The following is a 26,841-nucleotide window of genomic DNA, read 5'->3' on the forward strand; positions in this document are numbered from 1 at the left end:
CATAAAAGCGTCACCCACTGGTCTAACAATCTCCAGTGTGTGATGCACAATCTCACCTATGGACTTAGTACGTTACTCTCCAGGTCCAAGTGAAGAATGGCCTACCTGTTCTTGTTGAACTGCCTATGGGGCTACAATAGGATTGAAGAAACTTCCTGCAACTGTAAGGATGATCACAGGATACACTTTTTTGGCATACCCCTCCTACCAGAGCTCTGAACTGCCACTGCCTTTGCCACTGCACTCGATTCTTTTCACAGGAAAGCTACATGTAGATCTTGTACATTATCAGGACATGACATCTTTAATAAACTAAGAAGTCTGTCATTATTATCTGACTGGTAGAATACACCTATTTATGGTAATCTGACATTTGGGGAAAAAATGATTATTTGGTCATGGGTTGTTGGATGGGGGAGGGGACAGGGACTTAATTGGTTCCTGATGGGGTTGTCGGTTAGGCCATGGACCTAGGTTCATGGTGAGGCTAAAACTTTGCTGAAAACGGTGCCTATATTCTGAATGTTAGTGTTATAAGGGGAAATTTACAATTTGTCAGTGAAAGAGCAAAGATATTCGATGCTAACAATCTTATCCAATATCTACATACCCCCTTAAAAAGCCACCTATTGGAGAGACAAACTCCTGCACACCTTTGCTTTCATTTGGTCATAGTGTACTGAATGATTTTAAAGGGCAATATTTGCGCTGTGCCCATCTTCTCGGGTAACGACACAAGTCCTTTGTAGTAGAGGGTTCAAGCAAGATCTGGCTTTTGGGTTGAGTGACTCCAGATCTTTGGCAGCGCACGGCTCTGGTAGGAGGGGGGGGGGGCAGACCAAAAGGTGATGCACTGTCTGATTCTCTCCTCAGTCGTAGATAGTGTCTGTAGCCCCGAACTGCATATTAAGGACTTTGCACCTTTTTGTTCCAGACCATATGTAAGACATAGCCATGTAAGACATAGCCAGGATGGCCAATTGTCATTTGAACCTGGGGCGTGATTCGTAGGTCACATGGAAAGCTTTTGCGTCACAGACTGGAGGTGGTTTGTCCCTGTAGGGCGATCCTTTGACTATGTGCATAGCTATCAAGGGATTCAGTCAAGTGAAGGAAATTGTCTTGATTCCAGTCTCTTTGTGTCAGGCTCATAGTTAGAGAGTGGAAGAACGACATCTTTTTTGCTCTTTTTTCCACCCGTGCTGATACCTCTATATCTGGGGGACTGTGCCACACAATAGGTAAAGATCATCTACTCTTTATGGTAGCATACAGACGGATTACTTGGTCGTCTGTGTAGATGTTAAAGAGGAGTTGGGCAAGGACACTTCTTTGTGGGAGACCATTTTTCTGCCTCCATCATTTGCTGCTGGAACCACTGAGATTCACAACCGGTTTCAGCATTTTTTGAATTAGCCTTGTCAACTTAAGTTGACCTCCTTTGTCAACACAATGACTTTCCTCGTTAGAAGGCCTACCCCACGATTAACTGTTTCATAAGTTGCAGTTAAGTTAACAAAGGCAGCTCCAGTTTTCAGACCTTCCTCAAACCATCTGATGTACCGAGTCAGATTCAGTACTTGATAAGTAAAGGACTTTACTGGCCTGAATCTACTGGAATGAAGAACTCAGTCACAAAGGGAACAATGCGGTTAAGCAGGAGCTTTTCAAAGGGCTTGTATGTGTGACAGAGTAGAGAGATTTTTCTGCAACTCTGATTGGGTCTTTGCCTGGCTCGACTTTGGCAACTACCCTAAATTTCCTCTTGCCATTGTTTTTTTTTCTTCATGCAAATAGTGGTTTAACACGTCAGCAGCCATTGGTCCAAGAAGGGTGATCTGCTCACAGAGGACATCATCTAATCCAGGTACCTTGTTGCTCTTAATTATTCCCTTTTATAGCCTAGCACAAGCAGACAAGACGTTCAGGCTGAATGGTCTTGTGAATTTAAATGACTCTTAGTTGGGAGACTGTCACTGCACTTTTATTTAAGGGAGGTTGGCCCTTCGTGGGCAATAAATAGGGTTACCTTGACTGTACACAAGAAGGTAGTGGGCCACTTGGTCGGTGGTCACTATGGGTATATATTGAATCGTTTTTCAAGGATCCCAATCGTTTTCCCCGGCTTTTCTGCTGTTGTGAGTCATGTCCATTGATTTATTAAATTACTGTCAATTTCTTTTTTATTATCCATAATGGCAATTGTCAATTTCCCCCACATTCAAGTGTATCGGCACCAAAGGGGTCATTCTCAAAGCTCCTGAAATATTTACTGTACAGCAGCTTCATCATTCGTCAAGCCCGGAGAATAGTTTGTTAACAGCATCCTCGTGGAATATTCTTCTCTGATTTCTTCAATAGCTTTCCAAATGTGTTGTAATGAGTAGGGAGTGCTGGAAGATCCTGTGGATAGTTATCCGGATCTATGACAAACTGCTCCCAGATTGCTTCCTTCAGGGTGAAACATCTGTGAAAGGGAAGTGTGCGTAAAGGGATGGCTTCATTCACCTTCAGCCCAATAGGTTGATGTTGAGTAAGCGGGAGAGGGTCAAGCACAACTTTGTCACATTTTGTTGGGTGATGCAATCTGATTTGCATCTGACCAGTTCTCCATCTCGTTGGTTCCTCCATACCCCCAGATAATGCTGTGACTGTTGAAATCCCCAATAATTACATTTTCTCGATCGGAGGTGGCTTCTCGAGAAATGGAGAGAGATTGGTTTGGAGTTATAGAAAGAACTTAAATAGGAATACTCATAATTTCTATGGTTAGGACTTTGCCATTTATCTTGATGAGACAATAACAGGGCTTACACCTAATTAATTCTACTTAAACAGATATTTGACCTGCTAATGAACTGCTGGAATCAGTAATGTAATGCCCACTAATGTACAGAGACTAATCGGTTCTAGTGAGCAACAGGCACAGATTAGAGTAATTTTTGATGTCTAGTTGGTACATTCGACATAATGAGGATCTCTTGATCTGTGTTTAAATCATGGCAGGTGATCATTGAAAAGGTTTTTTCATCAAGTTGTGCAGATAAACCAGCAATCATGTTTGAAGGTCTGCAAGTATACTACTGTGTTAAACTGCCCTATTGCCCATCCATTGGTATAATAACAAAAAAAAACTTCCAACAACACAGGAAAATTGCCAGAATTGCAGATAGAAACTTTGATAGTTCATTGTGATTTACATATTTTAGTAGGAACCTCATAAAGTAATTAGTTTTTGAGTTCACAATGTACAGAGTTGCCAGAATTGCAGATAGAAACTTTGATAGATCATTGTGATTTACATATTTTAGTAGAAACCTCATAAAGTACAAGTTTAGCTTTCGAGTTCACAATCACTATATTTCCACAAGATAAATAATTCCGTTTTCCCATGGCAGGCACTCTAAGACTTATTGGCTGGTCTTGGATACACTTTAAGACTTATTGGTTGGTCTTGGATATATATATTACTTTTCCTAAAATGTATAATAAAATGTTCCAAATAACAAACTAAATGATACTGTTAATAATACTCAATTCCTCTACCATGGCCGTACGCAGCGAAAAGATGCATTTTTAAACTGAAAATTTTCACAAAATTCACCAAAAGTGTGCATTATATCCTTCCATTTACTATGAATAAGCGTCCATTGCCTAACTCGGTCGCTGTGCTTCCTCGCTTTGTTAATCAGAGACTTTTAGTCGGCTTGCCACTCCAAAGAAAAGTTTTCTGTATACACCCATGCCCTCTCTTAATATACCGACTGCCTGGCCAGATGGCTGAAATTAATTGTCATCACCACAATCAATGCTAAGAATAGTATAAGATGCATTTTGAGGACCAAGAAAGGGAATTTGGGGAGGTTGCAGGCTTGAAATATCGCCAAAAAGTGATGGTTGCTAGGTAAAATGCTGTTGCTAGGCAACGTAATGGTTTCCATAGGTAACAGAAAATTCTATGAATACTGAATTATTTAGATTATAATAGATAGCTTGACACAGGGCATCTAACTGAAAATTTTCACAAAATTCACCAAAAGTGTGCATGATATCCTTCCATTTACTATGAAAAAGCATCCCTTGCCAAACTCAGTCGCTTTGCTTCCTCGCTTTGTTTCTTGGAGACTTTCTTGCCACCCCAAGGAAAAGTTTTCTGTATACAGCCATGCCCTCTCTCAATATGCTGACTTCCTGGCCAGATGGCTGAAATTAATTGTCATCACCACAATAAATGCTTAGAATAGTATAAGATGCATTTTGAGGACCAAAAACAGGAATTTTGTGGAGGATACAGGCTTGAAATATCGCCAAAAAGTGATGGTTGCTAGGGAAAATACTGTTGCTAGGCAACATAAAATGGTTTCCATAGGTAACAGAAAATCTGTGAATACTCAAATATTTAGATTAGAACAGATAACATGACACAGTAGGGTATCTATTTGATTTATAACAATATTACAATATCCATTAAATGATTCATATAGTCGTAAATACACACAAACATATATATATAGTGATATCCGTCACATGCAGGGGTTAATCAAACACGGCAATAAGGTAACTTTTCATGATCATATATGCATTATACATCCTAGTCTTCCTCTTTTATCACTTTTTCATGAAAATTTACCTTTTTCATTAGTTTTTACAAATTAAAAACTTTAAAAAATTATAAAATGAATTAATCTGGTAAAAAAATTAAAGAATATTGAAAAGTGAATATGGTTGCTAGGGAAAATAATGTTGCTAGGCAACGATTTTGAAATCAAATTTGTATGAAATATATATTTGGTTGCTAGGCATTATCATATTATTCAATCTGTAGTGATTTTATCCTTGAAAATTTTATATTTATATATAAATTAGTATAATTAATTAATAAATCTAAATAATAAGTTGCTGCTTTGCATTTATCGCAAAAATGGGCGTGGCCTATTTAAGGCTGGTTTCTATGGTGAAGCTACACTCTGCGACAATTTTAACTCTCAGTTCTGAAAAATTCAGAAAATTTCCTTCAAAATGATGCATGTTTTTGCTTTGATCCAGTCGGGGGGATTAAAGTCCCAAATTTTGGCCTCTCGCCGCTCGCCTACTAGCGCCGCGCCGCCTTTACATGAGTCATCAGACGTAGACGTACGTAGACAGAGCTAGCCAGAGCAGATCAGAGGGAATTATTTGTCAAATAATATTAATACGATTAACTTCTGCCAGAGAAAACCTGACTACGCTTCGGAGAGTGCTTATGTCAGTGATTTGACGATTTGTAAGGCATACCGTACTGGGTTGTCCTCATTCTTTCCAAACGGCCTTTTGTTTTGGTAAGACGACTTATAGAGACTATTTTGGGGGCTCTAGTAGGCACGGCCGTAGTCACTAGATGGCGCTGTCGCGGAAGTGCTCAAAATTTGTACGTAAGTTTCGTCCGCTTGTCAATGAGTGAAATCGCATAGCGATGCGATATCGTCAAAATTAAGCCCCTGTCAGCGCGGATGAATATGATATTTTCTCTTTGTGATTGTCCTCCCGTGCGATGAAAAATATGTCATCGTAATGCATAGGACTTTCGCGAGCTACCGAAGTCATTTTCGTGCCCCAAATTCCATGAAATCTTCCAAAAATAACCATGAAAGTGTCGGTAAGTCAAAAATGTCTTGAGTTGCTCTCAATTCTTACCTTAATTAGTTGTATTTCTTGCAAAATGGGTCTCGAAGGGTTCTGGATTTTCCGTTGATTGTGAAACTTGAATTGATTTCCTTTCTGTTTCTTGCAGTTAAATTGCAGCGCGGGGAATCGCAAGGGCTGTGGAAGCCCTTCTCAGTGAGGTTTACAAGCTGAGCTGCCCTTGAATTTGGTCGAATTTCGAGCCATTTTAATCGCGCGCACGGGATGATTAATTAACATAACAATTAGCAGATTAGAGATCAAGATTACGTCACGTGCGTGCGTACGTGTGAAACACAGAAATGAAATTGAACTTGAATCACACGGAATCACAGTCAAGAAATGCTTTGTTTTCTTTGTTTGCTAAATGATTTCCTGAATTTAAAATCATGAATAAACACCAGAGTAATGACATGAATGAGATAATCATGGTCATATGAGGAATAACTAAATATTTTCTGAAAACGAGTGAATATGATGGGACAATAATGTGCATGCACTGGAAAATGAACATTCACCTCACTGTCAGTGCCGTGGTGCCAGTCACTCAGACAGTGCTTTACTGCCTTTCACTGGCCTTTTCTTTGCACTGCCGCGCCACTGGTTTTTCTTTTGCCAACTAGATTAAAATTCATTTATTAATATGTTTATTGCAATTTTTGAATAAATGGTAATACAAAGTGGAAAAAAAATGAAGATAAAAATAATTTGGACTAAAAACTTGTCATGCCATCACCCCCCCCCCCCCCTCTAAACAATACACACTATCTTGAATGACTCGTTAATTTAATTTGCATTGAAAAAATAAATTATTGTATTTATGCACTTTTTTTATTTCTCATTCTTTCTGCCAGAATATCAGATGCCATCATGAATAACCTCACCACCAGATTGAACTCCTAAACATCTTGATAATGACTATCTACTGAGATATATCTTGCCTTGAGATTGGAAGTTTTAAGTTCAAGTCAGAGTGACCTAAGGCCCTACTAACAAGAAGAATCCAGATTTACATAAAAACAAATCCCACGAAAGATACAAACTGATTTTACTCTTAATGTGTAGTGTGTATGTGAGACACTGTGTTTGTGTTTATTTTGAGGAGGACCTCCTGTCTGTTTTTATTATTTTATTGACTGAATGAATGATCAATACCTAAAAGTGAGAACTGATTTTTGAGGAGAGTACATTAGTGTATGGTTTTGAGTGAATTTGATTTGAGTAACTGTTTTTCTTTATTATTTTTCTCATAATTATTTTGCCTTTTATTATATATTTTCAGTTATAGTAACCAAATTTGATCAAAGTGTTCAATTCTTGGGACAGAATTTTATCAGGTAATAAAACTGAGTTTGATAAATCTAAAAAAGGACACTGAAAAAATATGAACACTTGGAGATGCTCACTAAGAAGAGGAAAAAAACATGAAAGGAAATGGAACTTAAGTGGATGTTATAGCATGCCTTTCGCAGATCTCCAAGCACCAGGAATCATAGGCGGCGGAAGTGGAGGGGGACGTATCCCCCTAAATTTGAGGTGGGGAGGGGACGATTCCCCCCCCCTCAATTTTTTGTTGATAACCTTATTTTTTAATTTTTTTTGGCTTGTCAATTTTCAATTTTGTTTCCTGTGTCCCCCCCAAGATATCATTTGGTCACTATCTTTTTTTTTGGGGGGGGGTCAAAAGATTTTGGCGGTTCCCCCCTAAAATTTTTGGCTTCCGCCACCAATGCCAGGAATGTTGATGTTCAACTGAGTGTTGCTGAAGTGGAATCTCCGTTTGTCTGTGAACTTGTTATAGAGAATGATTATTCCAGGACAAGTTAGATGATATTACCCAGCCCATATACATCCCAACAATGGAATGGAGGCAATATACCCCTGTAATACATGAAGTATCATATTATCTTTAGGTTGGTTTGGAAAGTAAGTCCTCTAGTCAATATTAATGTCTGCCCAACAAAATGGTACTATCTGGCAACTTGGTGGTTCAATCACAAGCAGAAAAAGTTTAGTAAATTGACACTAGTAAGACAATTAAACAAATATAATACAGCCAAACTGTCTGACCCCTTACTTGACTACTGACTTAACTAATTATTGAAAAATGACAAGGGATGCTTAGGCCCTTTGTAACCATTGCATTGGGCAGACTAAAGCAGATGACTAGAATTCATACTTTCATGAAGATGAAGGAACATCAAAATGATTACGGTATTACAATTTAGTAAATATGAATTTATAACACTGTCATGGTTATAAAAGATAATGAATTTCTATCAAGTAAAATGACAATTCAATGTAAGAAATAACTGCAATAAAGTAATTTCATATCCAAAAGATATCTTCCATAATTTAATAACCAAATTTCTTAAGATAATATTTCTTCTGCACAAAGTGTATGAAATGCTCAGTGTAAATCATGCTGTTTATAAATCTCTAGGATTTTTTTTTCAAAATGAAAATACATGAAAACTTAATCAAAACCAGGGGTGGTGGATCCAGGATTTATCCTGGGGGGGGGGCACATTTTCAGGATGAAAATTTGTCAAGCAAAAAAGGGCCTTACGGGGGGGGGCATTCTTTGATGAAAATTGCATATTTTCATTACATCTTGACTGTAGCTCTCAAAGGGGGGGGGGGTTGAGCTAGATGTGCCCTCCCCCAGATCCACCAATGATAAAAATCAACATTTATGAAAGATTGCATACCTTATATTCTGAATTGGTAAATTCAATGCATATGTCTACAAAATGAAACTGACATGTTTGGATAAATTGCTTATTTTTGTTTCAAGAAAGAATTCATCAATAACAGCTTAGAGTTATTGAGAAAACATCAAGAAAAAATAACATTCTGATATGCAATAACTATATTTATTTTATATATGCTTTTTTTCCAAAAATTTAATCCTTGACATGGGGGGGGCTGGTTTAGTAGTCAAATTCACCCCTCCCCCCGTTAAGTAAAATGCTTTATCAAAATAAGATCATGCTATCATTTATAAATTACTGCATTTTTGAGCCCATTAAAATTCATAATGAATCATAGAGGGCAGTGCCACACCTTATTCACTGAAATTAAGGAGGGGCATGCAGAGCTGAAAAACTATCAGCAGGGGCAATAATTTTCACTGCAATGTTAGATATCCTAAAAAAAATCCTGAAAACACATAATTAAGATAAAATTAAACTCCCAGGAAGTGCCCCTGTATACTATTACAGCCCTTGACCTGTATATTCTCAAGGGGTTCAATAATTCCTTCTCTTCCCTTGTAGAGTCGGTTCGGGTGCGAATGTGTCTGAAAAAAAATGATAAGTAAAAAAAGGATCATTAGTAAAGATTGTAGAGAGAACAGAACATATCATTTTTAAAAAATTTAGCAAGCAAAAACACAGATTGATCTGGCATTGGAAAATAAAAGGAAATTAACACTCCCCCCCCCCCCCCCCCGCTTCCACATTTTTTTGTTGTTTGCTTCTGCTTACAACTTTATAAATTTACCCGATACACCTTTCAAAACTTTTGGCTCCATTATCATGATTATGCCACTGTTCAAGTATTATTTATTTGGAAACCAATGCTAAAACTATACGGTGAAATGAAATTATTTAAAGAAAAAAAATATATATTTCACAAAGTATAAAATCATAATGATGTAGGTCATGTTGAAATTAGACCCTGGACTGGACTCAAAATTAGATCAAGTGTAGTGTAGACCAAATGTAAATTAGACAAAGTGTAGACCAAATGGCAATTAGAAATTTTTTTAAAACCAAATGGGTCAAGCCCATTTGGTATATGGTATAAAGACTAAAATATATGTATATAAGTTAAAAAAAATATAATTAAGTAGCCTAGGTTGTGCTGAAATTAGACCAACTGAACATTTCACAAAATGAGAATTAGACCATATGTAGACCAAATGGGTTTAGCCCATTCCGCATTAGACTAAATGAGAAGTGAGCAAATTGCATGTGAACCAAAATACAATGTGGAACTGCATGATATAAAGCCAATTTTATGTACCAGTATTTGACAAAGTAAAAAATATAATTATGTAAATTAAGCTGAAATTAGACCAACTGGACATTTCGCTAAATGGGAATTAGACCAAGTGTAGACCAAATGGCAATTTAGTAGACCAAATGGGTTTAGCCCATTTGGCATTAGACCAAATGACAAGTGGGCAAACTGCATGTAGACCAAATGAAAATACACCGTGAAAACACATATCACAAGTTGGAACTGATATGGAGAGCCGTAGCAGACGACGGAGATGGGTACATGATCTGCGTCCGCAAAAAACGCGCACGCATCTATGTACTAACATGAAAAACAGCATATGGGACGATCTGACTAAAAATCGCACATGCGGGGCTATTTGAGAGTCACAGCAGAGGACGGCTAGCAGACGCCGACGGGCGCTCGCATTTAGCGAGCACATCGTGATCGTTTAAACTATCGATAGTAAGGACAGTGCATAACAAGGGACCCGCGATGTCTATGACTTTTTCGACCCATGTTGGTGCTATGAAATTGCTAATTTTTACAGTTTAAATGAATTTTACGTAAGTTTTAAGTGGTTTCACATGACAAATTAGATATTAAGAATTTTTTTAATAACATTCTTGGGGACAACAAACACATTTTGAAATTCTTGTTGTCCTGCCTAGCTCTAGTGTTCTTTCGCATCCCCTGTGCACTGTGTGTACCTGACGAAACAACTCACTTGGTCCGAATTTCACTGTTCGATCACCGGGGCCGGGGCGGAGCCCGGGCTGGCTCTGACCGCAGCGCGCTGCCGGGCTGGGGATGCAAATGGCAGTAAAGTGCACGATCGCCCTGGGCTTCTTTTACCGTGTTTACACAGTGACACGGCTCGCGGGTTCGACACGCGAGCCGTGCTCAACACGGCAATTTTATGCTGTGTAAACGCGATCAGTGTGATCCGCGAGCCGTGTCGAACACGGCTTTTTGATCCGCCAAAATCGTAGGTTTCAACCCGCGAGCCGAGTCAGACTCGGCAATTTTTTCGTGTGTAAACAGAAAGCCGTGTCGAACTCTCTTGACCAGGTCACTGCGCGCGCTTTCACTTTTGGCATTGTTGTTGTTCGCACGGACAAGATTCGATTCCGGTGGTGAATTTCCCGCGTTTAATTTGCGACGTCATAATTCTTCCGTTCGAGATCCGCGAGCCGTGTTGAACTCGCCTTTTTATATGTACGTATAAACGCGATCTCTGATCCCTTCGCAGTGTTCAACCCGGCTCGCGGATTCAACACCCGAGCCAAGTCAATGTGTAAACACGGTATTTGTGAATCATGGCCCTGGCCTGGGAAACGGGGGTTGCTGAGGATGGCAGCACCCCCTGGAAATCTGTTTGACAAAAAGAAGAGATAGACCTTTTGCTCGCAAATTTAGGCTTTATATTAACCCTTTTTACCTTAAACTTAAAGGACAAGTCCACCCCAACAAAAACTTGATTTGAATAAAAAGAGAAAAATTCTACAACTAGCATAACACTGAAAATTTCATCAAAATCGGATGTAAAATAAGAAAGTTATGGCTTTTAAAGTTTCACTTATTTTCAACAAAATAGTTATTATGAACGAGCCAGTTACATCCACATCTGGCCGATCGAGACAGACGGGGGTAGAAGGAGAGTTTTTTTTTGAGGTTCCAGTTTGTGCCCAGACATGCCAGATGTCAGACCTTCATCCATATAATCATGGTAAGTGCTTGATTTCTGTTTTAACTATTTATTCGGAGAATTATTTTTACCATACTTCACGCTAGTCAGGTGAGTATGCATGGTCAACATGTAAGGTCCTGGGCTCCCGCCCGCGTAGCGGTCAGGAGTTCTCTGGGTTATCCAAATTAGAGAGTTGATGACATCACTCACTCACAATTTCTTTTGTATTTCATTATATGAAATATTTTTATTTTCTCGTCATTGTCATGTGAAATGAAGTTTCATTCCTCCCTGAACACGTGGAATTCCATTATTTTAACATTTTGTCCTAATCGTCAAATTCGTAAAAATTGAAATATTGTATAATTCAAACAATAAAAAACAAAAGAAATACTGTGAGTGGGTGACATCATCGACTCTCTCATTTGGATGTAACTGGCTCGTTCATATAACTATTTTGTTGAAAATAAGCAAAACTTTGAAATGTCATAACTTTCTTTACGTCCGATTTTGATGAAATTTTCAGCATTGTGCTTGTCTGATTTTTCTCTATTGATTCAAATCAACATTTTTTGAGGTGGACTTGACCTTTAAAAGCCTTTGCTCGTAAATTTTTCTCAGAGTCAGAAAAATTATGCCATCATTCATTTCAAAAAAGTATTTACAATATTTTTGTATAAATAGGTCGACTCAGTTTCATACATTTCTCAATTTTCATTTGTCTTCATTCCATCCCAGAAAGTGCCAGGTTTTACACATTACAAGGAAGAAAATTTTTCCACACAATAGGTACTTCATCCACGGCCAAGCTCTGGAAGAAAAAGGTAATACTAATACCAAGTACCTCAGCATAAACTTTACTATTAGATGGATTGCCCATGTAGACTCCATTACCAAGAAAGCAAATATTAATACCAGCAGCGTTCTCGTCAGTGTATAATACGCATGGTTCAAACACCATGCGTGCGGAAATGGAGACCAAGTGGAACCATGCGTAAAATTTCAGCGACATGCGTGGAAAAATTAAATGGAAATATTCAGAAAAAAATAATACACTCCATGAACTCATCTTAGTGATATCAACTTCATTTATCGGGTTGCGCCGAAGTCCCACCAACTTATAAAGACCACTTGCAAATGAAAATCAGTGCAGGGCCCTAGCTAGCGCCGACGCTCGTTGGATGCGCATTTTGTATACTGGATCAACTAGGTGCATGCACGATACGCGCGCGCTAGCTATATAGACGATCGACGGAGCGGCGGACATGTTTTGCAGATCCAGCCTAAATCTAGAAACACAACAAAGCCCTTTGACTTCTCATGTCTGGTCCGACCAGGGCCCGACTCTTTTTTTTTCTCGAAAATATTTACAATTCATAAGCTGGAAAGCTGCACTTCTCTTTCTTTGGACTGAACGGCAAGTATCTGTGCATTTATGTGGGCTTAAAAATACGCCACAATGGGGCTTCCTTAGCGTCTCTATTTGATGAAAAGGCTGTCGCTTCCGCGCTCCGCCTCCCGCACCCACCCCCCAGGAGTGGCAGCACAAGTCCCCGACATGGGTGAATTTTTTTCTGGCGAGAACGCTGAATACCAGATCATGCAGATGTTTTCTGCAAAGAAATCTCACAAGCTGTCCAAGAAACACTAAGGTCATTTGTTACAAGATGCTCCTGAGGCCAATAATGGAGTATGCATCTGAGATCTGGGACCCATTCACACAGTCAAAAATCAGAAATCTGGAAATGATACAACACAGGTTTGGTCGCTATTTTTTGTCACGACTACTGAACTACAAGCAGCATTTCTGCTATGCTTCGACAACTACAGTGGCAAACCCTTCAAGAGCGTAGGGCCCAAGCCAAGACTCTACTAATGTATCGCATCATTAATAATCTTGTAGACGTCCAGGTCCAGCAACAACTGAAACACTCATCCTTCAAATCCCAAGGTCATTCTCAAAAACTCATAATTCCATTTGCAAATACGGAATGTTACAAATATTCCTTCTTTCCTGGCACTGCCAGGTTATGGAATTCCCTACCTCAGGACGTCGTAGACAGCACCTCAGCAAATATATTCAAGAGTGAGGTGCAACATGTCAGACTATGTTAGTCTGCATTTGTTTGTAAATATGTAAATATTATATATATATGTTGGCTTTTTTACCACAATTTCAATGGTGGATACTCAGCACTCAGCATTCAAATCCACAATAGAGTACAACAATACACCGCGGGTGGTAAATATAGGAAGAAGAAACGTTTATTTTATTCACCATGCACCAAGGGTGGTATTCTGAAAACGTTATTCTCTTTGCTATCTTTTATCTTATCCCATTAAGACACTAAAATCATTGCAAATAGGTGTTCTGAAAATCTTCTTAAAGCGTTCATATCTCCGTAAGGACTGCCCCTTTCTTATCTTCAACATGCCCGTTTTTTAGAAATTACCAATCAAAATTCGCTTTATATTGGCAGTTAAATAACCAATCATGCCAATATTATAGAAGCGTTCCTTATGTTGAGAATATCATGGGCGCTGCGCGTCCACGATCCACTAGTTTCTGGCGCATTGCGCAAATAGGCATTGTAGATGCAGTGACTTATTTTTTTCCGTTAATTGACACGAGCACAACATGAATAAAGAAAGTTAAGAAAGAGATTAAATGAAGAACAAGCAAAACAAAGAATGAACAAAAGAAAGAAAGAATAAAAAAAGAAAATAGAATGTAAATAAGTAGGCATAAAAGTGTCAGTAACAGAAATTTAAAAAAATGAATGAAGGTAAGAACAAATGAACATTTTGAAAGAGAAAGAAAGAAAATAAGGAAAAATGAATAAAAGAAAGAAGCAGAAAAAGGAGGAAGAAATATAGGGGAAGAAAGAAAACAGGGAAAACGAAAATGAGATTAAAAAGGAAAGACAAATAAAGATTAAAGAATGAATGAAAGAAAGAAAGCTGAAGAAAAAGAAGAGAAAAAAGGGGAAAAAGCCAAAATAATGACTAAAGAAAGAAAAAGAGAAAAGTATTAAAGCCAAACATTGTCAACCTTATTTCAGAGTGTAGATTATGTGACCTAGATTCTCCATTCATCTATTCATGCAATTTATGCCATTTCACAGTCTATTTCTTTATTACTCGCAAATAGTTGCATCTTCCTGTAATCTTTATTAACCTGATACGTTTACATTGAGTAGCAAACTTGATTGGTGTCTTGGCCACTTTTGCTAATATAGAGGATGTCTGCAGTTTCCTTATCAAAGACACTACAAGGGAAAGACTGGACACTTCTCACCAATTTTACATGCAAATTAATGTAGTGTATCCTTCACAGTTCTTAAACTCTTTTATTAGTATTTAAAGGAGAATGAAACCATTGGAACAAGATACCTTGTGTGAAAACAGAAAAATCAAAGAAACAGATCAACAAAAGTTTGAGAAAAATCGGACAAATAATGAGAAAGTTATGAGCATTTGAATATTGCGATCGCTAATGCTATGGAGATAGCAAATTGGCAATGCGACAAAGATGTGTGGTGTCACTTGTGAACAACTCTCCCCATTACTTTAGTATATATTTCACTTGAATTGTCTTCTTTATCACATCTATCCATAGATCATGTTCTCTTTCTACATGAGGGCATGTAATACATATTTTTTTAGAATACATCATGGATAGAGAGTTTGTATCATCATAAGAAAAAGCAAAAAGAGACATTTTGAGGGTATTTTATAGTCCACCAAAGGGAAAGTTGTTCATCAGTGACATCACACATCCTTGTCGCATTGCCAATAGGAGGATCTCCATAGCATTAGTGATTGCAATATTCAAATGTTCATAACTTTCTCATTATTTGTCCGATGTTTCTCAAACTTTCTTTATTCTTATTCTTTGATATTTTCTGTTTCTGCACAAGCCTATTTGTTCCAAAGGTTTCATTCCCCTTTAAGTATTACAAGAACACGTGTCACATGTGTGCAGCAATTTTATACAAGAATGAAATGAAACTTGAAGGCAGACAGGTGGTGACATGCTTTTTATTGAGATTGATTCTTGTAATGATGTTGCTGAAATGTCCACAAAGTTTGTAATGCAAAAACTTTAGCCATTTTTCTTCAATGATTATAATGTTTAAAGGGAGAGTGAACTGTGTGTTGTCTCTCATTGACTGTGTGTTATAAAATACATAGTCTTAAAGTGTATGTTGCATACTATAGAGAAAAATTTGACATATAATTGTATTTGTATAGAGAAACTAAGATATTTTGAGAGGAAAAGTAATTGTTTTGCTACTTGGTAACATGATTATTAATGTATTGAGTAGTTTAATTAGCATGTTATCGTTCAAGTGGGTCTATATTATTAGACTGCACTAGCATTATGGCTCAGAAAACTGGCCAGGTATGAGTAGTTCACGACTCATGATGGCACTATTGCTTTGTATCTGCTTTAAAAGAACATGAAAACGGGGGGGGGGGGGGATAAAATCAAGCTTCTGAAGCATTGAATGAGGCAATACGAATGTTGTGTATAATTATTTGTATAAACTTCACATGAACCTTTGGCTCTCTTTGTTTGTGCTATTGAAGCTGAGCAGCTAGGTACATCTATTGACAGATCTTGGCATTCACTGGTGTTTCAACAATGGGTCATTGGTCATTCGTTGCTTTGATGTTGGGCTGCTGCCTCTCTGTGGTCTTATCTGATAATCAAAGTCAGCAAAGCAACGCTATCAGACTGCCAGGCTCACAGGTATTTAATTGTTTTCTCTTTTTAGTCTCTTTTTTTTAATGGTTGACTATGAATTCATTGATTTCTAATGTTTGTAAGTCTCTGCTACTGTTTACAAGAGGTCACAAATGTGATGGAAATGTTTCTCTTGGACAGTCCTTTATCAAATGGAGGGAGTCGGAGGGGGGGGGGGTGAGAAGGGGAGTGGAAGGGTGGAGATAAGAAGAGGATGAGGATGGAAGATAAGGAGTTTATGAAGGAGAACAAGTGAAAGGGGAGGTACATGTAAAGGGGCTGGAAGGTCGAAGTTTTGTGTGTCACAGTTGTGGTAGGCAGGACAACAAGAATTTCAAAATGTGTTTGTTGTCCCCAAGAATGTTATTAAAAAAATTCTTAATATCTAATTTGTCATGTGAAACCACTTAAAACTTACGTAAAATTCATTTAAACTGTAAAAATTAGCAATTTCATAGCACCAACATGGGTCGAAAAAGTCATAGACATCGCGGGTCCCTTGTTATGCACTGTCCTTACTATCGATAGTTTAAACGATCACGATGTGCTCGCTAAATGCGAGCGCCCGTCGGCGTCTGCTAGCCGTCCTCTGCTGTGACTCTCAAATAGCCCCGCATGTGCGATTTTTAGTCAGATCGTCCCATATGCTGTTTTTCATGTTAGTACATAGATGCGTGCGCGTTTTTTGCGGACGCAGATCATGTACCCATCTCCGTCGTCTGCTACGGCTCTCCATATCAGTTCCAACTTGTGATATGTGTTTTCACGGTGTATTTTCATTTGGTCTACATGCAGTTTGCCCACTTGTCATTTGGTCTAATGCCAAATGGGCTAAACCCATTTGGTCTACTAAATTTCCATTTGGTCTACACTTGGTCTAATTCCCATTTAGCGAAATGTCCAGTTGGTCTAATTTCAGCTTAATTTACATAATTATATTTTTTACTTTGTCAAATACTGGTACATAAAATTGGCTTTATATCATGCAGTTCCACATTGTATTTTGGTTCACATGCAATTTGCTCACTTCTCATTTAGTCTAATGCGGAATGGGCTAAACCCATTTGGTCTACATATGGTCTAATTCTCATTTTGTGAAATGTTCAGTTGGTCTAATTTCAGCACAACCTAGGCTACTTAATTATATTTTTTTTAACTTATATACATATATTTTAGTCTTTATACCATATACCAAATGGGCTTGACCCATTTGGTTTTAAAAAAATTTCTAATTGCCATTTGGTCTACACTTTGTCTAATTTACATTTGGTCTACACTACACTTGATCTAATTTTGAGTCCAGTCCAGGGTCTAATTTCAACATGACCTACATCATTATGATTTTATACTTTGTGAAATATATATTTTTTTTCTTTAAATAATTTCATTTCACCGTATAGTTTTAGCATTGGTTTCCAAATAAATAATACTTGAACAGTGGCATAATCATGATAATGGAGCCAAAAGTTTTGAAAGGTGTATCGGGTAAATTTATAAAGTTGTAAGCAGAAGCAAACAACAAAAAAATGTGGAAGCGGGGGGGGGGGGGGGCGGTATTAATTTCCTTTTATTTTCCAATGCCAGATCAATCTGTGTTTTTGCTTGCTAAATTTTTTAAAAATGATATGTTCTGTTCTCTCTACAATCTTTACTAATGATCCTTTTTTTACTTATCATTTTTTTTCAGACACATTCGCACCCGAACCGACTCTACAAGGGAAGAGAAGGAATTATTGAACCCCTTGAGAATATACAGGTCAAGGGCTGTAATAGTATACAGGGGCACTTCCTGGGAGTTTAATTTTATCTTAATTATGTGTTTTCAGGATTTTTTTTAGGATATCTAACATTGCAGTGAAAATTATTGCCCCTGCTGATAGTTTTTCAGCTCTGCATGCCCCTCCTTAATTTCAGTGAATAAGGTGTGGCACTGCCCTCTATGGTTCATTATGAATTTTAATGGGCTCAAAAATGCAGTAATTTATAAATGATAGCATGATCTTATTTTGATAAAGCATTTTACTTAACGGGGGGGGGGGGTGAATTTGACTACTAAACCAGCCCCCCCCCATGTCAAGGATTAAATTTTTGGAAAAAAAGCATATATAAAATAGATATAGTTATTGCATATCAGAATGTTATTTTTTCTTGATGTTTTCTCAATAACTCTAAGCTGTTATTGATGAATTCTTTCTTGAAACAAAAATAAGCAATTTATCCAAACATGTCAGTTTCATTTTGTAGACATATGCATTGAATTTACCAATTCAGAATATAAGGTATGCAATCTTTCATAAATGTTGATTTTTATCATTGGTGGATCTGGGGGAGGGCACATCTAGCTCAACCCCCCCCCCCTTTGAGAGCTACAGTCAAGATGTAATGAAAATATGCAATTTTCATCAAAGAATGCCCCCCCCGTAAGGCCCTTTTTTGCTTGACAAATTTTCATCCTGAAAATGTGCCCCCCCCCCAGGATAAATCCTGGATCCACCACCCCTGGTTTTGATTAAGTTTTCATGTATTTTCATTTTGAAAAAAAAATCCTAGAGATTTATAAACAGCATGATTTACACTGAGCATTTCATACACTTTGTGCAGAAGAAATATTATCTTAAGAAATTTGGTTATTAAATTATGGAAGATATCTTTTGGATATGAAATTACTTTATTGCAGTTATTTCTTACATTGAATTGTCATTTTACTTGATAGAAATTCATTATTTTTTATAACCATGACAGTGTTATAAATTCATATTTACTAAATTGTAATACCGTAATCATTTTGATGTTCCTTCATCTTCATGAAAGTATGAATTCTAGTCATCTGCTTTAGTCTGCCCAATGCAATGGTTACAAAGGGCCTAAGCATCCCTTGTCATTTTTCAATAATTAGTTAAGTCAGTAGTCAAGTAAGGGGTCAGACAGTTTGGCTGTATTATATTTGTTTAATTGTCTTACTAGTGTCAATTTACTAAACTTTTTCTGCTTGTGATTGAACCACCAAGTTGCCAGATAGTACCATTTTGTTGGGCAGACATTAATATTGACTAGAGGACTTACTTTCCAAACCAACCTAAAGATAATATGATACTTCATGTATTACAGGGGTATATTGCCTCCATTCCATTGTTGGGATGTATATGGGCTGGGTAATATCATCTAACTTGTCCTGGAATAATCATTCTCTATAACAAGTTCACAGACAAACGGAGATTCCACTTCAGCAACACTCAGTTGAACATCAACATTCCTGGCATTGGTGGCGGAAGCCAAAAATTTTAGGGGGGAACCGCCAAAATCTTTTGACCCCCCCCAAAAAAAAAGATAGTGACCAAATGATATCTTGGGGGGGACACAGGAAACAAAATTGAAAATTGACAAGCCAAAAAAAATTAAAAAATAAGGTTATCAACAAAAAATTGAGGGGGGGGGAATCGTCCCCTCCCCACCTCAAATTTAGGGGGATACGTCCCCCTCCACTTCCGCCGCCTATGATTCCTGGTGCTTGGAGATCTGCGAAAGGCATGCTATAACATCCACTTAAGTTCCATTTCCTTTCATGTTTTTTTCCTCTTCTTAGTGAGCATCTCCAAGTGTTCATATTTTTTCAGTGTCCTTTTTTAGATTTATCAAACTCAGTTTTATTACCTGATAAAATTCTGTCCCAAGAATTGAACACTTTGATCAAATTTGGTTACTATAACTGAAAATATATAATAAAAGGCAAAATAATTATGAGAAAAATAATAAAGAAAAACAGTTACTCAAATCAAATTCACTCAAAACCATACACTAATGTACTCTCCTCAAAAATCAGTTCTCACTTTTAGGTATCGATCATTCATTCAGTCAATAAAATAATAAAAACAGACAGGAGGTCCTCCTCAAAATAAACACAAACACAGTGTCTCACATACACACTACACATTAAGAGTAAAATCAGTTTGTATCTTTCGTGGGATTTGTTTTTATGTAAATCTGGATTCTTCTTGTTAGTAGGGCCTTAGGTCACTCTGACTTGAACTTAAAACTTCCAATCTCAAGGCAAGATATATCTCAGTAGATAGTCATTATCAAGATGTTTAGGAGTTCAATCTGGTGGTGAGGTTATTCATGATGGCATCTGATATTCTGGCAGAAAGAATGAGAAATAAAAAAAGTGCATAAATACAATAATTTATTTTTTCAATGCAAATTAAATTAACGAGTCATTCAAGATAGTGTGTATTGTTTAGAGGGGGGGGGGGGGGTGATGGCATGACAAGTTTTTAGTCCAAATTATTTTTATCTTCATTTTTTTTCCACTTTGTATTACCATTTATTCAAAAATTGCAATAAACATATTAATAAATGAATTTTAATCTAGTTGGCAAAAGAAAAACCAGTGGCGCGGCAGTGCAAAGAAAAGGCCAGTGAAAGGCAGTAAAGCACTGTCTGAGTGACTGACACCACGGCACTGACAGTGAGGTGAATGTTCATTTTCCAGTGCATGCACATTATTGTCCCATCATATTCACTCGTTTTCAGAAAATATTTAGTTATTCCTCATATGACCATGATTATCTCATTCATGTCATTACTCTGGTGTTTATTCATGATTTTAAATTCAGGAAATCATTTAGCAAACAAAGAAAACAAAGCATTTCTTGACTGTGATTCCGTGTGATTCAAGTTCAATTTCATTTCTGTGTTTCACACGTACGCACGCACGTGACGTAATCTTGATCTCTAATCTGCTAATTGTTATGTTAATTAATCATCCCGTGCGCGCGATTAAAATGGCTCGAAATTCGACCAAATTCAAGGGCAGCTCAGCTTGTAAACCTCACTGAGAAGGGCTTCCACAGCCCTTGCGATTCCCCGCGCTGCAATTTAACTGAAAGAAACAGAAAGGAAATCAATTCAAGTTTCACAATCAACGGAAAATCCAGAACCCTTCGAGACCCATTTTGCAAGAAATACAACTAATTAAGGTAAGAATTGAGAGCAACTCAAGACATTTTTGACTTACCGACACTTTCATGGTTATTTTTGGAAGATTTCATGGAATTTCGGGCACGAAAATGACTTCGGTAGCTCGCGAAAGTCCTATGCATTACGATGACATATTTTTCATCGCACGGGAGGACAATCACAAAGAGAAAATATCATATTCATCCGCGCTGACAGGGGCTTAATTTTGACGATATCGCATCGCTATGCGATTTCACTCATTGACAAGCGGACGAAACTTACGTACAAATTTTGAGCACTTCCGCGACAGCGCCATCTAGTGACTACGGCCGTGCCTAGTTGTGGCAAGTCAAGTAAATTTCAAATCACATTCCAAAGAATATTGCAACATTTATTCTTGCTAAATTCCCCTGTAAAAGTTAGCAATGTGTCTGCTCATGTTATCTGACCAGACTGGCAAGAGGCAGTGAAATATAATGTTATCATTACAAAAGCGTACCGATATTTCCTTTTCTGACTGGCCAGTAAGTCTGTTGGTAGGCAGAAATCTGTTGTCTACAATCTGCAAGAAAATTCCAGTGAAGCATATGACTGAGATATCCTTGCAGCATGGAACTTGGCCTGGAAGAAATGAGTTCAGATGGTATCCCATTCTTTATTATGTCTCTTAGGTTCTTTTATGTCCCTGCACTGACCGCACAGAAATATTGTTAGCGCTAACACTAGCGCTAACAGAGGCCCTGTTAAAACGGTAATGTGGCAGCATTGCCTAATGTAACAATGTATTAGTAACGCATTGAATGTTTTCACTTCACAATCTGAAAGATGTGACTGGGCTTACTGCTAGCACTCTGTTAGGCTAGCAACGCTTCTGTGCAGTCGGCACTTGTTATTAATGCATTATTGTAACACATTTTCTGCTTGTCTTTTACTTATCTTCAGCCATTCAGTAAATCAACAAGACCCCCGTTTTATGATAAGGCTCGACGAGCAAGGTACATTGTACATAAGGTGAGACTACGAAGATATTATCCCTGTTAATGTCACATTTTCCCATTTTGATAACCCCCCCCCCCCCCCCCCCCCCCCCCGTCCCCAGTGCAGTATTATCCGGAGTATGAAGGGGGACCATGTCTGCGCAATGAGTGTGCCAGAAATCTTTGAAAACTTGGAAAGAAATATATGATTTTCTTTGAAAAAGCATGCATATAAAAATAAAATAAAACTAAGCCTACTATTTATAATAGCACTGGTTATGTCTTATATTAACATGTTTTTTCCAAATATTATTGATAATTATAGCATTCTTTTTATTGAAGTTAGACCTGATAGTGAATTACAACAATGAAAATAAGAAATTTGATATAATATTCACTATGATAAATTCAATTAAATTGTAGGTTCTATCATTTAATTAGTTTTTTTTCAACAGTTTGATGAGGAATCATTTGTTCTGAAGCATTAGCTAGATGCAAGATGCAGATTCCGAAAGTAGTTTTGTCTTTCAGACCTAACAATGATAAACAATGTCAATGTATTGTATTTGTTTGATATAGGCCAACTGGACTGTCATAGCGACATTCTCCACCAAGCCCGAGCTCGTGGGACGTTCCTTCCCAGCTCCTGCATCCATCTCGGACGGTCCCGTCGGCAAGAGCTCCGGGACTCCTTACTTCTACCTGGCAGCGATTGATAGTATCATGCATGATGTCGCTAAGAACCCCAATGTGACGTTGAGTTTCAGTGAAGCTGCATTCAGTGATATCGCAGAGTGTGCTGTAACGTCTACCTCAGATCCTGAGAGCCCTCTTTGTGCAAGGTTGATGCTCTTTGGTAAGTTCTGCGCAGGACATAGGGGTAATTGCTGATTTGGGGGGATCTATTTCTTTCATTGTTTTAATAGGGCTACCTTTTAGGGGTAACGATCAATTATTCAGTAAAAGCAAATCATTATTTTGCCAAATAGAATATTGATATTCTAAATAATCTTGAATATTGTTCGTGACAGATGTTGAGGCGACTCCAGAGAGAACATTTTGGGAGAATTTTGGCTGTCATTGGAGCATAATCGCCTCTTGCCCTGCAGGGCCCCCTGGGAACATTTTTTTTTTTACTGGGGGTGCTGATAAGTTTAAAAAGCAAAAAAAAGAGGTCTTTTTGGGGGGGATTTATTTTTTTCATTTTTACACATCTTTCAGAATACATGGGAGTGCTGCCTATGGAGAATAATACACACAGCACCCTTCCCCCTTCCCAGGGCCATGTCACTCTGATGTATTTCATAAGCCGGTTCTGCTGCTGATTTGCACTTGGTCTACATTCAGTTTGCCCACTTCTCAGATAGTCAAATACAATATGGGCTAAAACCTATTTGGTATACTTTCACTTGGTCTAATGCCCACTTTAATCTAATTTACATTTAGTTTTTTTTATTCTTTCGTAAACAAAAGTAGGTGATTCATGTCACAATTAAATTGGATTAAAAAAAAACTAAACTTGTGTATGACCAACATTTTCCACTGCAAATTATATTGTATGACTCTCAAGGGGGGAGGGATTTCCTCTTGGATCTGCCACTGTCTGTAGCATCTTTTTTTTTTTTGAAGCATTGAGTGCTGCTGATGAAGTGGAAGCTTGATCTAAAGTTGGGGCATTTATTTGTGTTTGAACTATAATGTTGTAACCGATTTTTATTCCAATTCCCGATCCGATCCGATTTTTCCCTTTTTCTACATTTTTCCGAACTCCGATTTTTGACCAGTGGGGAAAAAATCGGATCAGAAAAATCAAAACATAACAAGACAAAAAAAAACATGTGGCGACATGTTTGCCGTCAAAATGCGCTGGTGATTTGTTTTGATCTCGGACAAAAGCAGTGGAAGGAAAAGAAGATAAGGAGAAGAAAATTATGATTTGTTTTTATCTCTGATATTAGCGGAAAGGGAGGTGGAGGAGAAGATGAGGATTTGTTTTGATCTCCGACATAATCGGGGAAGAACAAAACGATGATGATGATAATTGGTGATAATTTGTTTTGATCTCCGACAAAAATGGAGGAAGAAAAACAACAAGAAGACGATGATATGTTTTGATCTTAAGCGGAGGCAAATAAGATTTAGTTGAACACGCTGACATGCGCGGTAATATTCACGATTATCTGACTATGCGTCTTCTAAGAGTTTACGATTACCTACGCCATCACTACGATATTGTAGAGAAGGTGAATATCATCGTAAACAACTCTGGATAATAATGCGTCTTTTCCGGGAGGTCATGCGACCTTTAAGAATTTACGATTACCTCCGCCATCACTACGATGTTGTAGAGAAGGTGAATATCATCTTTAACAACTTTGGATAATAGTGCGTCTTTTTCGGGAGGTCATGCGACCTTTAAGAGTTTACGATTACCTCCGCCATCACTACGATGTTGTAGAGAAGGTGAATATCATGGTAAAAACAACTCTGGATTATAATGCTTTTTTTTCGGGAGGTCATGCGACCTTTATGAGTTTACGATTACCTCCGCAATCACTATGATGTTGTAGTAGAATATCATGGTGAATATCATCGGAAACAACTTCGGATAGTAGTGCGTCCTTTTCGGTAAGTAATGCGACCTCTCAAAGTTCACGATGGACTCCGCCATCACCACGATGTTGTAGAGAAGACGCGCTGGAACGTCATTATCTTCTTTTCCTTCCTCCGATCACTTTTGTCGGAGATCAAAACAAATTCTGCCATCAGTGTAGCTTGCAGCATTTGTCCACGTTCCGGCCACATACAAATTTTAATGTATTCTTTTGTTTTTTAATATCTTCCGATCCGATATCCGAACCAATTTCGATTTCAGGAGCAAAACTTCCGAACCGAACTCCGATCCCGTAATTGCTCTAACTTACAACATTAGTTTGAACCCCCTGAAAAAAAAACACTTTGTAAATCCAGCTATTATCATTATTATAAATAATGATTACTTTCAGGTCAACTGGTTAACGTCACTGACCCAAAGGAAACGAGCTTTGCAAAGGAGGCGCTCTTCTCTCGGCATCCTCTCATGCCCACCTGGCCAAAAGATCACGACTTTGGTTTCAAGAAACTGATCGTCACTGATGTCTGGATCTTGGACTTCTATGGCGGCGGATCATCTGTCTCTGTTGATGACTACTATAATGCTCTTCCTTGATCCTGGTTTGATATCCAAGATTTGCCTTCATCACTGGGTCCTCTATACCATGTTTACACTTAATCGGCTTTTTCATAGCGTGTAAACGCGAGTAACTTGCATCGGCTCGCGGTTCAGAACTGGCAATTTGCACCACCAAAGTAGTAGGTTCTGAACCGTGAGCCGATGCAGAATCGGCTGTTTTACTAAACAGAAAGCCGATTCTGCATCTGCAATTTGTGCGCATTTCATTTACTTTACCATTGTGACGTAATTGTAAGCGCACTGATCCAGCGCTGTCTTTATTATGACGTATATTGTTGGTGTGCATATCATTTCTGGTTTTTGCATCAGCTCGCGGTTCTGAACCGCGAGCTGTATTAACATGTAAACGCAAACCAAAAGCAGATTCTGAACCTAATGCTGATTAAGTGTAAACACGGTACTAATTGAGGTTCCTCAAGTTTTTTTTTTTCTTTGCTTGTTTATGTCAACCCCTTCCAAGAACGCTTAAAAGTTTGAAACATGTGATCGCTTTAATATCATTCTCAAAAAAAATTTCTTGTCATTTTTGAAAATGCATTTTTCATGTTTTGTTCATTTAAAGGTCCAAGTCCACTCCAGAAAAAAATGTTGATTTGAATAAATAGAGAAAAATACAACTAGCATAACGCTGAAAATTTCATCAAAATTGAGTGTAAAATATGAAAGTTCTGACGTTTTAAAGTTTTGCTTATTTTTCACAAAGCATTAATTTATGAACAGTTCAGTGACCTGCAAATGAGACAGTCGATGATGTCCTTCACTCACTGTTCCTATTGGTTTTTATTGTTTGAATTATACAATTTTTCATTTTTTACAGTTTTGCAAATAAGGACCAACTTGACTGAATCATGTGGTATTAAACAATATTAACTCCACAGGTTCAGGGAGGAATTAATTGTTTTTTCACTTGACAATGGGAAGAAAATTAAAATGTATATTTTATATACTAATAACAAAATACAAAAGAAATAATGACTGGATGATGTCATCAGTCTCCTCATTTGAATGCCGACCAGGATGTGCAAATATCTGTTCTGTGAAATCAAGCGAAACTTTAAAATGTCAACTGTTATTTCAGAACTGAGTTTGATGAAATTTTCAGTGTAATGCTTGTTGGATTTATATTTTTATTCAAATAAACTTTTTGTTGGGGTGGACGTGTCCTTTAATATATTTCATTCAGTTATCCATTTTCTTCATTCTTATATTTTTTTTGGGGGGGGGTTGCTGGTTTTCTTTAACTGAAAATTTCAGCAATTTAATTCATGATCAGCACTGAAATAGTAAAAGTTTCTTTTAAAAATCCTATGAATATAATCTTGTGATGATAGTTTATTACCCCTTCATGTAAATTTTTGTTACTTAGGCGGTAATTATTACTTTGATGAGCATGATTCTGGTCCTGTTGAACAAATCTATCTTATATGGCAACTGTCATTATAGCAACTACCCTCAAAACATTGACTTGGCTGATGTGACCTGTTGCCATGGCAGTTAACATAATGGCAGAGCTGCCGAAGTAAGTTTGAATTTGACTGAACCTTTATCATTCTGCCTTTCTGGTTTTCTA

At 37.7% G+C, this 26,841-nt stretch overlaps 1 protein-coding gene across 3 annotated transcripts; it reads left to right on the forward strand.

Moving 5' to 3' along the window:
- Positions 1–5,141: 5,141 nt before the first annotated feature.
- On the forward strand, positions 5,142–25,373 carry LOC121429778 (protein CREG1-like). Of its 3 annotated transcripts, XM_041626998.1 has the most exons (6): positions 5,142–5,318; positions 12,095–12,180; positions 15,950–16,112; positions 22,005–22,073; positions 22,619–22,895; positions 25,045–25,373. In XM_041626998.1, exons 3-6 carry the CDS (start codon positions 16,005–16,007, stop codon positions 25,245–25,247), a joined length of 657 nt encoding a protein of 218 aa, XP_041482932.1. In that variant the 5' UTR covers positions 5,142–5,318; positions 12,095–12,180; positions 15,950–16,004; the 3' UTR covers positions 25,248–25,373. The 3 variants fall into 3 exon arrangements, with proteins under 3 accessions (XP_041482932.1, XP_041482931.1, XP_041482933.1); XM_041626997.1 differs by lacking the exon at positions 12,095–12,180; XM_041626999.1 differs by lacking the exon at positions 12,095–12,180 and having other exon boundaries at positions 5,142–5,263.
- The last annotated feature ends 1,468 nt before the right edge of the window (positions 25,374–26,841 follow it).

Source organism: Lytechinus variegatus, chromosome 16 (genome assembly GCF_018143015.1).
Source record: "Lytechinus variegatus isolate NC3 chromosome 16, Lvar_3.0, whole genome shotgun sequence".
NCBI lineage: Eukaryota > Metazoa > Echinodermata > Echinoidea > Temnopleuroida > Toxopneustidae > Lytechinus > Lytechinus variegatus.

Bases quoted from the DNA above. Each gene is read 5' to 3' on its own strand.
- LOC121429778 (XM_041626998.1), top strand. From the start codon at position 16,005: ATGGGTCATTGGTCATTCGTTGCTTTGATGTTGGGCTGCTGCCTCTCT. The intron at 22,074-22,618 runs GTGAGACTACGA...TGTTTGATATAG, and splicing joins CAAGGTACATTGTACATAAG to GCCAACTGGACTGTCATAGC. The intron at 22,896-25,044 runs GTAAGTTCTGCG...GATTACTTTCAG, and splicing joins TGCAAGGTTGATGCTCTTTG to GTCAACTGGTTAACGTCACT.